Below are 13,290 nucleotides of genomic sequence, written 5' to 3'. Positions count from 1 at the left end.
AACAATACTGATGATATAGTGAAAACTCAGCAGAAACTCCTACTTCTTCAATTGCATAGTTCAAGAGTAAGAAGACCAGGGGTGAAAGTGAAAGGCTATACATTTAAATAAGCTAAATGGAAATACTAAAGTAGTATACAGTAAACCTATGAATTCACTGCCTCAGAAAATCCTTTAAACTAGTAACTGAGTAAGGTATTTTAATGTAACCATTATTCTAAAAAAGAATTTTACCAGAAGATTACGGAGGGAGACATCTGAACTGGAATTCATTTGCAAATTTGACACATTGAAATTAGGGCTTAACAGGGATCTGAACTATCTTGTGCATTACAAGGGTAATTTCCCCACCTTTGATATTTTCAGAAATGGGATACCTTCTATTTAACTTAATTTGCTTCATCTACTGGTCCTATTAGTGACAGGTAACCCTTTTTCTCTCCTCCTTCCTTTGCCTCTCCCTAACCGCTATATAAACCCTGGATTATAAATGACTACTCAAATCGTCTGAAGAAGCAGGTCTTACCGACAAAAATTCATGACCTGATGAATTGGTTAGTCTCTAAGGTGCTACAGGACTGCTTGTTATTTGTGAAGCCACAGACTAACACAGATACTCCTCTCAGACTATAAATAAAAATTACAAATAAGATAGTGATAGCAGAAATTAATATATATGCTTCCAGGCACAAAGTGGTCACCTCTGGGGCTTGAAAAGGAGCCTGTTCCTCACAATTAGCAAGTTGGAGGCATTCTAAAGTTATATACTTTCTTCAGATACAAGAAGATTACTGTTTTACTGCTGAGGCACAATATTGGAATAGACAGACCAAAAATATGATTTGATTTGGCACAGTAACTGCAGTATCTCCTCACTGTGGGACCTAAACTTACTCCAGGCATAACTAATGATGACCAGGATTTAAATGTATTTATAGTACCTTTCATCCAGGTGAATCAAGAAGTGTTCTATAAGCGTTACAGACTATGGAAGTGATCTCCAAACTGTTTATGCCCAAAATCAATTCTGAAATGTAAAGGCAGCCCAGATCTGCATCATCCTTTCCCCAAAGTCCCACCCAGTTCACTCCACCTCTCCTCTTAGTCACTCACTCTCCACAGTCGTCACTCACTTTCACTGGGAAGGGAGTTAGGGTGGGGTGCAGATTCTAGGAGGGTGTTTGGCTGCAGCATGTGGTGTGTTGCGATTACAGTCTCAGGCTGCATGGCTACAGATAACGTCCATTCATTATAGTCCTGCTATTGTTTGATGTTTTGTTCCATAAAAAACAAATTTTGCGCTTCTAATGTGGAAATCAATTACAGCTGTAATAACATCAAACTATTATCATTCTTATCTTAAATCCAACAATCACACATAAAATTGGAGTCCTTATCAACTACTGGATTTTACTGAATGTTCTCACAGTTGCGTTATTAACAATAAAGTAATCTCTTTTCATAAGCTCTGAATACCGAGTTTCCTGTGTTTGTTTGTTTCTTAGTTTGCCTAGCCAATGCTCTGTATTTGCATTTCTTTCTTTTGTACATGACCTGGAGTTTTAAAGAACAGATGAATCCCTTCTGTAGTCCCATCAGTAAAAGTCCTCCTTTATACATAGCAGCTTCCTGCATTTGGCTTACTCTACAGATCCCAAGTCTGTTAGCTTGATTCTTTATGTGTTACAGATCTTTTATTTCAAACTACCAACACAATTTTCCCTTTGTCTCTAAAAAGTAAGTCTTTTAATATGGCATTATGGATGTTTATTGTCTTTCAGTGGGTAGCCATTATCTTCAATTAGGCCTTCAATTTGAAACAGGTGTAGATGATAGGTGCTGGATTTAGAATTTAGTAAACAGTTTTGTTGGCGGTGTACGAGAAGACATTCCATGCAGCTTGTTTTCTCTTCTGTGGCACTAACAAGTTTGTTGTATTTTTCTAGACCTGAAGGGTGTACACTCATTTTCTAGAATAATATGAAAATCTGTGAATGTTTCATGAAATGAAGTACAAAACACATGCAATACATGTCACTTCATAAACCCATTTTCTTCTCAAGCACAAATTGCAAATCTGTAAGCAAAACACAGCAACGCAAGCATCAAAGTCTCATGCTACTGACTAGTTACCATTCCATGCTTTTGTATCTGTCCTAGATATTGACATGCTTTCATCAGTTCTTTCTTTCTCTGGACATACAAGTGAATGAAAGGCAGACACTGGAAAGCTTTTCAGGGACAAGCTGTGATTTTAATAACACTTGGTAGAAGTGATACATGGACACCCGTCTCACATACCAGACATTTAACTGGGCCTGGTGCAGGGTTACAAGGCACCATTATATAACAAATAACTCAGGATAGACCCCCCTTATCTTTACTCCTTAGGATGCAGCTCTTTTCTGGATCCTTTAGCCGTCCCTCACTGGGAGAAGTTGGAAGTACCAAGGGGGACCTCAGTCAGTGAAGACTTCAGGCCCCCATACAGGCATAATATCCACCAGCTAAAATCCTAGGTCTCTTTTATCTCTAGGGGGAGCTGGCCTTTTTAGCCTGCGGGCTTTAACAACTGCACATTCATTTAGTGTCTTTTAATATTATGTTTCTAAATCACAAGATTGGTTACCCCACCTGTGCCTCGACATTGCTTCAAGGAAGGCAAAAAAAACCAGACGGTTTGTCCCAAAGGAAAACTTCGTTACAGATCCTCCATAGCAGGCAATTGGTTAGAAACACTGTTCACTGCCTGTAACAAAAGGGAGAAGGCATCTGAAAAGGCAAGAAATGAGCAATTCAAGGAAGGATTTAAAATACTGAGAGGTGCAGAGGGAGAGCCTGGGTGTCTATCAGTTACTTCCCTCAGCTGGCCAGCTAATCGAATGCAAAAGCTAAGCGGGGGAGGGGCAAGCTCTGGCATGTGCTCTTCTCCTACCCCCTCCCACAAGGGAGCTGTGCATCACCTTTCTTGGCCTGACCTTTGACTATCCCCTGGCCCAATGAGGCATGCAGAGACATTTTCAGGCAGAGGCTCTGTGCCTCCAACACACACTTCACTTCCAGGCACAATATATTCCCTTTGTAGTCTGGCCAACTGCTCTCCCCTCTCCCCCCCCAAAAAAAAATATTTGGGGGCAGGGAATATGTTCCAGCACGCTAATCTATAACATTTTAACCAAACCTATTTGGATGTGATAAAAACAAGCTCAGTGGATGCCAACCTGGCTGGTTAAACACATGCATGTTCAAAAAGTTGACCTCATTTAGAAATTGTCTGCTTTCTCTTCTGTGAGTTTATTTCCCACCAGTTTGATACAACTGACAGAACCGTCTCTCATGCCAATAGATTTATGTAGAAAGCAAGATCTTCAATTTTAAATTCTAGAAAATGGAAAGGAATTTGGGATTATGTTCAAATATAACATGAATGTTTGTAAAAACATACTTTCACTGGACTTGATTGTTTTTGAGTGAATTGGAGGCAACGCCAATGAAGTCCAGAATAGTTTCTCTCATTGCAATAAGGAGTTCTAATTTGCAGAGTCTCGTTGAAGCAGCTTAGTTCCTGGTGGGCTGGGGGATAGGGTTCTTGGGGGAGAGGTGTTTTGAAGAGCTGCAGGGCGCTCTCTGCTCTGTGGTCTGAAATCAAAGAGTGTGAATGTCCTGAATTATTTTTCTAGCATTTAAGCTAACTTTTTCCCATCCACATTCAGATTAGACTGTAGGATGCTCCACCCTTTAAAATGTATTTATCAGTTCTTGGAAGTAAAGGATGAGGAGATATTTCTCTCTCAGGCTATGTCTAGATTGCCAAGATGCAAAAGATATGCAAATTGTACAATTGAACAACCTCCATCCCTCTGCCAGCACATCCCTTCTTCCTTGTGGAACAAGGATGGCTGGGATGTCGGCAGAATGCTCCTGGCATGATAGACTTCTGGTGGTAGACCTCTGGGCTCTCAACAGAAGCTTGCAGTTTAGACATAGCTTCATTTACTACATTCTTCTCTAATACAAATGAAATGTTTAAAAATCTGGACTTACTCTTTTTTTTTTCTTTTGAAAGCAAACTGTTTCTGCCTTTTAACAGAATGTAGGATTTGAAATGAAAAATTGTGTCTAGAAAGTGATAATAGCACTGAAACAAGTTGTAATGAAATAAAATGAGTATTTACTGTAGCTTTTATAGATTTCTAATTAGTTTTAAAATGTTCTATTCTAGATTGTGTTCTTGACTGGCTTTGGCTATGTTTATGTGGACATTACTCATCAGTGTGGTACAATAAAAATAACTTTGGCACCAGAAGGAAGACCAGGACCTGTACAGACCAACTTCAACAGGTACACAAAGCATGTGAAAGAGCATCAAAAAACATAGGCATATTTTAAAAATTTATCTTGGGAAGTCATTAAGCTTTCTGAGTGTGAAGTGACTTATGCAATCTGGCATAAATGTTTGTTTTGTCTAATGTCACTGAATACTCAGTGGCATACGTTTAAACCACATGTTACATTTTGTATATCACAGGAAAACATGACAATCTAACATCTCAGGTCAAGTAACTCTAAGATAAACACTCCATGGCTGGTATAATAAACAGTGCTGAGCTGTTCATTTTAAAGAATTAAAAATAGTTTCCATTCTTATTTTGAGTATATTGACAAGTTTAAAGTTTATTTGGCCAGGTCTTGTGGTCCTAACACAAAATCCTCACTGAATTTGGGGGAGTTTTCTTCTATAAAGGCTGCAGGAGTGGTCCCTGTACACAGTAGTTAACTGTGCACTCCATCATCTTTATAACACCCTTCCTTAGAAGATTCTCTCCTACTGCTATAACAGTGCTAAAACTTGGTTCTCAGAACCATTCAACTCTAATTATAACATCACTTGTTTATAACATTTAAAATGCTTGGCTTCCAGAGATGATGAATGTGTATTTACAGAATTTTTATTTGAGCTATAAGTAAGAATTAATCCCAGAGAAATCAGTCATTCAGCAATACTTTGTACCTCCTGGTAGGTTTTTTTGGAAAAAACAAGGTGTCAGGTCAAATCAAGTAGAATTACAAACTCATGTTTTTCTTCCCTCCTATCTAGAACGCAGGAGCAGACTGTGATATTTAAAATGTTCGTCAGCCAGGCAAGTCTTGCAGTGTTTGATGAAATCACAAATCATAAAATGTCATCTGAACTTCTGCGGCTCACAGTGGACAACATTTTCCTTAACATGGCACCAGTAGCCAGCTACTTGAGATTGCTGTCTCATGAATTCTCAGGAGAGACCTCTGAAAGCCTTCCTCAATTTTATGGTCTAGAAATATATTGTGGAGACTTGCAACTGGACAACCAGCTGTATAATAAATCCAATTTCCATTTTGCAGTCCTGCTGTGCCAGGGAGAGAAAAATGAAACCATGCCGTGGTCCAAAGTGAACAACCTAATTTTATCCAACAAAGATTTGGAAGACTATAAGGAACAGTGTTTCATAAAATTCTGCCTCATTTTATCAGAGAAAGAGAAATTTTTGTTTTGCATTAATGACCTCAGCTTCGAACTGAAACCAGCCAGGCTATATGTGGAAGACACGTTTGTTTATTACATTAAGACTTTATTTGATACATATCTTCCAGAGAGCAGAGTGAACGACTCCATGGAAAACTCAGCCATTACCCAGAGGCTACCTGAACAAGTCAGACAGCATGCCAAAGCTTTAGTCAACCCAGTGAAGTTAAGGAAGTTAGTTATACAACCAGTTAACCTCTTGGTCAGTATCCATGCTTCACTAAAGCTGTATATAGCTTCAGATCACACTCCTCTCTCCTTCTCTATATTTGAACGAGGCCCCATCTATACCACTGCCAGACAGCTCATCCATGCCTTGGCCATGCATTATGCTGCAGGAGCACTGTTCAGAGCCGGTCAGTATTTTTTCCTCATACTTTGAATTACAGGATTTTCTTTATGTATCACTTTATATATTCTCCCACAAGCTACTTACTACAGGTTGTACCTCCCTAGTCTGGCACGGGCGGGACCTGACAGTTTCTGAATGACAGAATTTGCTGGGACAAGGGAGGTCCCGGGTTTCTGCTCCAGGCTGCCCCAGCCTACTGCTTCCCGGGGACTTCAGGCTTCATGGGCTTCCCTGGGGCTCCTGCCCCTGCCCCCATGCTCCCAGGGCTGCCACAGGGGCCTAGCAGGAAGGGACTCTTGCCTCAGCCCCACACTACAGCTACAGCCCCATGTGGCAGCAAGGGCTCCACCTGCCCGTGCTGTATTGGGGGCTTTAGCTCTGACCCTGGCCAAGCTATAGATCCTGCCCCAACACCAGGACTCTCTGTCCTGAAATATCCGTGGCCTGAAGTTCCTGGACGAGAGAATGCCAGATCTAGGAGGCTCAACCTATATAGTCAAATCTGTTGTTTTGTGCTTTAGATGGTTTTGCAAAATGGCTGTAATAGTCTAAGAAACATTTGGTATTCTTCAGTATGATGGGAGTCAAATAAAATGGTGGGGCTGAAATTTATGGATGTTTAAAATTGGGGTGAACATTAGTTGACCACCTGAAGACTTTTCCAAAGCTTTGTAAAAACTATAGCCACTTATTCTATCTGTTCAGGTTTTTATCATCTCAGATTATAAATACAGTCAGAATCAGCACACAAATTCCTAATGTGAACTCACAGAAAAAAGTTTAATTAATCAAATTATTCAAGAAATTGCTATGTATTCAAAGCAAACTATACCACTGAGTGTCGTTTTCTTGTTGCATATTTTGGCTGCAGTTTATGATTAGGAATCTGTCTTTCTTCGTAGAGCCTTCATGCCAAATTGTCACACAGATGTTTATTGTCCTTTGATCCATGAAGTATGCAGTTTGCTGTACTGACTTTTTCCCATACAGGATCAATAGTGAGCAATTAGCCTCTTAGATTAATGGATGCATTCTTAAAATTCTGTCTCCCATGAATTCATTAAAAAAGTGACTCCATTGCTTCTGCACTTTAATGGATACAGGAAGTTGTAAATGATCACATATAGCTAATGTATTACTTATTGCAACATCATATTTATTTTCCTAAGTATCTAGAGTCAGATTTTCCAAAATCTTATTTTGTCTGCTTTCTCTGCAAGCCCAGAACTATGCACGTAACTATGCACTTAATTTTCATGTACCTTGATTGTGCGTGTGTGTCAGATAGATAGATTAATTCAGCCATTGAGGTGCCTAACTGGCCTTTCCCATGTGCAAAATATCTCATTTGCAGAGCTGGTCATGTCATAATGGTGCACACCAATGAGATCACCATTGTTTTCATGTGCAGTTGAATGCAAACTTTAAAAAAAAATTAGGCCCCTATTATACTAAAGGAGAAATTTCTGCTAATTAGGAACCAAATTATGGTCCTCCAATGCACTGGCTTCATACACCATCTACCCATATCACAAGTAGCAGTGTGGTAAAGGAAGCTGCTGTGGAGCTGCTGTATCCACCCCTTTGTACAAGTGGATGGATGGCATGGGTTAGAGCAGGGAATGGGCAGAGTATTGGCTTCAACATACCAGGTAAGGAAGTTGTGCTAGTTATAGACCCAAAGTAAAAATGTGTCAGTCTTGCTCCTAGGCTGCTAATGGAGCAGCATTGTCATATGTTGATTGCCCCTCACTTTGGACTCATGGCAAATTTGTAGCTGAGCCATGCATAATTAAGGGGAAAGGCCTGATTCAGAAAAGCACCTGAGCATGTGCTTAATTTTTCACGTGTTCTTAAGTCCCATTGATAAACTTAAGCACCAGCTTAAATGTTTTCTTTTATTTCCTTTATTAATGTCATCCTGAGCAACTACAGAAATGTTCATACTTAAGAGAGTACATTGTGCTGAGCTCTGCAGCGCCGACAAAGCTAAAAGGGTCAGGGGAGTGGACTTGTGAACAAGGCTTCTTGGGATTCACAAAACCCCAAATCCCCACCACAGCACATAGCCTGATGAGTTACCCATGAGGAGACCATCTGATGTTGAGCAGGAAGAGAAGCCAGGGAAGTGGAGTTATTCCCTAGTAGCTCTTCCTGTGGCCAACCTCTGCAAAGAGGAAAGGCTGGTGGATCAAGTCTGCTCACTTCCATCCTCTCCCTACATCCCTTGTGTGAGGGGCAACAGAAAGCTCCCACAAAGCACCTCATTGTTATTCTCTGATGGGGCTCGTTTACATGCCCCCTTCGAAGGAGGGGCTAGTGTAGATGAGCCCTAGGTTGACTATGAAGAGAACATGGTGGATCTTTGCTAAGACACTGTACTAATAGTTATTTCTAGTTAGTAGATGTAAATGCTAAGTGCCTTCTGCTGTGCAATGGAATAAGATTTATGGGCACTGTGCACATTTAATATAGAATTTGTGAATTTCACGGATTCTGCTGAGTTCTTCATCTCTCCCCATATACAAACACTTGCTCCCATGCTTACCCCCTTCATTAAAAGGGCTTGCAGCATGGTGATCTGCCCTCTAGCCAAGATGCTGGGCAAAGTTCCATTCAGACCCCAAGAGCTTCACTGCCACGTATGGGCCAGAAAGGATCACTCATGATGCAGAATACCTCTGTTTCACATACGTACACACACACCTTCAAGGGGAGCTTGCTGCCTCTATTGCCTGGCCAGAACCAACAGTTACCCACATCAAAGCCAAACTGTGGTCTCCAGAATGCCAGGTTGTCCCAGCATTTCATAGTTAAACAGTTTCAGCCCTGCCTACCCATAATAGCTGAAAAAGCTGAATGGCAGTGGGTTAGCAGAGTTCAGGAAAGCCCAGTGCCCCACGTGGCAGACTGGCAGCATCTGTCAATTCTGTGGCATAGCTACGTGGTCAGCCCTCTTTGGGATGGACCATCGTAGGTCATTCACAAACAATCTGTGTTCAATGATCAGATGAGCACTGATGATTTCTTCGCCATCTGCATCCATTTTTCCTTAGCTGAAGAGCCATTTGTTTGCACTAGGGTCTTTGAGGGAGAAACAGCTCCTGGAATGAATCCGTTTCTTTAACCATTTGCAAAAACCTGAAATGTACAAATGTGGTAGATGTGAATGATCTTTGCCACATTATTTATTGGAGAAGACCCTGCACAGATGTAGCATGCATTCCATCTGTACACTGCTGCCAGCCTCATCCTGTCTTCCATCACTTTATAGCACACCAAATACTTTTTGTAGAAATATTACATTAATGTGAGGTAGCAGGCCCATGCTGGAGGATAGGGTTCTCCTGGGTTCCCATAAAGAGAGAGCTGCCAATGGGATACACCTCTGCAGGGCAGAAACTGCAGGACTTTTCCCAATGTCTAAAGGTTTTCATTCCAGATCTTCTCCTCAAATTACCACTTGGCTGTACCCGATGGGGAGGGGTTCTTTTAGCACCCATCCCAGCCACTCTCTCATGCCATCATGGACTGTACCTCTCAACTGACAAAGCTGATGGGGGACAGATTCTACAAAAATAATTGATTCTCCAGGAGCTTAAAATGACCACATGAGATTAATCTCTTTCACATGAGTAACGTTTTCTCTCTGCTCAGTTTCATGGTTCAGCCTTATTTTGGAGTGGTTGTGATGGGTAATGAGGAAAGCATCTGGAGAACAGGAGCCCACAATGATGGTGTGGGAATAAGGACAGCAAAGCAGTTTCACGGCCCTCAGCAGGAAGACAAGACGCAGTCACGGCCCTCTTTTACTATTCTGTCCCTATTATGTATCATGTAACTCTGGCAGCCCTAATATCTGAAATCTGTGGTTGTGAGAGTGGCAGAGCAGGTCATTCCCAATGAGTCTTTACTGTTGTTTCTGAAGCAGTCTCTGAAAACGACAGTTATGGCAGCACCATCTCCTTAATAACTCCTGCCGATGCACCAGCCTGAAAACTGAGAGACCTGCAAACCAGATATGCAGTAAAACTCACAACAGAGCATTATACGGTGGCCATCAGGCTGGCCTCTAGAACTCCAGATACCTCTCCTGGGATGTTCATAAGGAATACTCCCTTCTGAGTAATCTAATCAGCATGTATATGTCATTGCTGTTTACACAACTGTACTGAGAAAAAGACATTAATCTGGCTAGAACTAGACTCAGGAAGAAAGCGATCAGCTCAGAAGGGTTGGGGTGGATTAAAAATAATGTCTCGTGCACATGTCAAAAATCTGCGTCCCCTTTTCCAACACTCCATCAAGCAATTGACCTCCATGCTCTCATAAGGCTGTACATTGAAACACTGTAAACTGGCTGTCATGATTCTCTCACATAAGGATGAGAAATCACTGGGTTGCCTACAAAACAAGCTAACCCTCCAGTGCTGTTGCTCCTAGCTGTTAGAATCTAGCCTCCATCTCTCCACGCACGCTTTTAGCAGAAATACGGGAGGCTTGTGGAAGGAAGTCATTCCAAAGCTATTTGTGAGTTTGCCAAAGGGATTTCTTTGATTTACAAAGTATGAAAGATTGCCATTTCTGAATTCACAGTGGATGAGTTATTTCCCGTGTTTTGCTCAGAGGAAGTTCATAATGTGGTGAATTCTTGTGTAAAGAAAATGAAATTAAGGAATAACTTTTTCACAACTGCTGCTTCTGCATTTTCAGTGACTGTAACGTTTGTCCTATTTCTCAATATAGGTTGGGTTGTTGGATCTTTGGAAATTCTCGGAAGCCCTGCTAGCTTGGTGCGAAGTATAGGGAATGGCATAGCTGACTTCTTTAGGCTCCCATATGAGGGGCTGACCAGAGGCCCAGGAGCATTTGTCAGTGGAGTCTCCAGAGGAACAACATCATTTGTTAAACACATTTCCAAAGGTAGATCTTTCACTTCATTGCTCCTGCCTCTTCCTTGTTGTCGTGCATTGTTAAAAATACGTTAAAGTTTAAAATGAAATGGCCTGCGGCTTTGTTTGCCTTGTTAGGTTACAGTGAAATTCAGCGAGGATAACAAAGCTCATATATAATGTCTTGTGTTTTAAACAGATCGCTGCTTGACTACAGTATGATAGAATGTTTCAGAAACTTCAGAATTTTAAACCTCCCATTGGGGATGCCAAGATTGGCTTGACCATTATTCCATGTGATAAGTACAGAAATATTAAAGGCTCATTAAAGGTGTTCAGGATTTCTGCTAAACATCAGAAATTCTACACTATGTTGCCTCATCATATTTATTATTTTTAAAAAATGTAGATACAGTTGTCATAAGTTTAGTAAGTATGTGAATGCATTTTGACGTGAAGGCAGGTCTGAATTTAAAACACAGCCAGCTTTCCTTTTACAAGCATACATAAACAGTGCCATCTTGTGGCTGAACAAGGTTAGCAACAGAAAATGGATCATTGGCTGTTTGCTAGCATTTCAGATTCATGCAAGAGAAGTTTTTGTAGGCTCATCTTTTTAGTCTTGGTTTACCTTTCCATCCCTGGATGCTCATGTCATCCTTGTAAAAGTTTGGGAATCAGTGAGGAATATGTGAATGAGCTGTGCTTGTCACTGGTATGGCAGGTGTTGTGAAGGGCAATGTAAAAGGCATAAAATGTAGTAATAAAGTAAATTAATGCTACTTAAATAATAATAAATTCATATCACACATGGAGAATGTATTCAGTTTCAGTTGCTGTTCTGTTGGTAAGCATAATATTTCAGTGAGACTAGAATATCTCTGTGTATTACATTAAAACAGTTTGCTCTGTAGTCAAACATATGATTACATGTATTTAGGTACGCTGACATCAATTACCAATCTTGCAACTAGTCTTGCTCGGAATATGGATCGGCTGTCACTGGATGAGGAGCATTACAACAGACAAGAAGAATGGAGAAGGCAGCTTCCAGAGAACTTGGGAGAAGGACTGAGACAGGGACTTTCCCGCTTAGGCATCAGTCTTTTAGGTAATATGTTATCATATTTATTATAATTATACTAAATATTTATGATCTACTCCTCAGTCTTTTATACAGTTGTATACAGGGTAGAGGCCAACATTTTCTGAACTGGCTAAAGAGTTACTTATATAAGATATTGTTTCTATTCATTCAGTATTAGGGTGAGTATAAAATGATATTTTTCATATTAATGATTGCAGATATAGAATAACTTCATATTATCATGCTGTTCATATGGAAACACTTTTATTGGTACATGGGTATAGCTCAAAATGAAAGAATAATTCTGTATTGACATGCTAGCTTATTGGCAAGTCAGTGCAAAGATGTCATAATTCCAATGTTTGCTTTCCAGAGACTATACAAAAACTTTCTAAGCTTGATTGTGTTTTCTACTGCATAATAAATATCAGAGATGCTTGTTTTTGTTTGAAAACCTCTTGAGTGTAGTGCAAATGTCAAGTAAACTTTGATTAAATATTTTACTTTTGCAAAGAAAGCCAGATTGGTCGAGCTCTATCTAATTATATTAGTCAAGCAGCCAAATGGTTTGGTCAGAGATGAAGATCGCTATGGATATTTCAAAATATTATATAAAAGTCTGAAAACTGACCCACTCTGTAAAATCTCTGAAAGGAAGTTTTCTAGTTAAAGCATTTAAGTGCTGGATTTTCTAGGGTACTTTCTATTTGTCACACTAACAGAGGAATGCCAAATTGTATTCTTTGGCAAGGTGCCTTAGTGCATATGAAGGAGTATGAATCCCTTAGAGATCAAAGTGACTAAGAAACATCCCAGAGCAAAAGGTTAGAAGAGATGAGCTTGAAAGGATTTGTCCTCACTCCTAATCTTCTGTACTATACACAACTGCTAAATTTACAACCGCAACCCTGAAAGCCCCCAAGAGGAAGTGGTAAAATGTTACAAGTTCAGGTTAAGTTACTGAAAATTATTTTAAGTGAAAACATTAGATAATACAAAGACCTGTCATTTAGTAATGCCTGTAACCTGACAACACAGTGTCTTGAGAGAAAACGTGTGAGCAGCAGCAATTTTATATATTAGTAGCCACTCACTCAATAGTAAATTGTTTCAGATACTGTAAATCACAGGCAGTTTAGAGAAGGGTTGGTTGGCTTTTTTGTTTGATTTTTGGTTTTTTGTTTTGTTTTGTTTTGTTTTAATGAGCTGAAGGCAGTCAAGTTGTGTAGCTGCATCACTTTTGGAAGCATTGTGTCAGTCCAGAATTGGATGCTGGGGAAAAATAGGTTGGTGATCTTAGCTGGGTCACAAATAAGACCATAGGCCACCTCCCTTTGTGGCTTACACAGTTGCAATTGAACTGGGGGACCTCCGGAGCTTTAAAAGAAAAAAGCGT

General features: G+C 40.2%; 1 protein-coding gene across 5 annotated transcripts in view; it reads left to right on the top strand.

Moving 5' to 3' along the window:
- The window catches only part of VPS13B (vacuolar protein sorting 13 homolog B), a 903,527-nt gene that overhangs the window by 864,441 nt on the left and 25,796 nt on the right, over positions 1 to 13,290 (top strand). For all 5 annotated transcript variants that reach the window (XM_074986872.1, XM_074986870.1, XM_074986873.1 and 2 more), the window contains 4 exons: positions 4,223 to 4,341; positions 5,099 to 5,919; positions 10,662 to 10,838; positions 11,748 to 11,918. In XM_074986872.1, coding sequence (XP_074842973.1) covers positions 4,223 to 4,341; positions 5,099 to 5,919; positions 10,662 to 10,838; positions 11,748 to 11,918 — 1,288 coding nt within the window. The remainder of the gene's footprint in view (positions 1 to 4,222; positions 4,342 to 5,098; positions 5,920 to 10,661; positions 10,839 to 11,747; positions 11,919 to 13,290) is intronic.

The sequence above is a fragment of the Carettochelys insculpta genome, chromosome 2 (genome assembly GCF_033958435.1).
Source record: "Carettochelys insculpta isolate YL-2023 chromosome 2, ASM3395843v1, whole genome shotgun sequence".
Taxonomy (NCBI): Eukaryota; Metazoa; Chordata; order Testudines; family Carettochelyidae; genus Carettochelys; species Carettochelys insculpta.
This window is presented reverse-complemented; position numbering and strand designations above follow the sequence as displayed.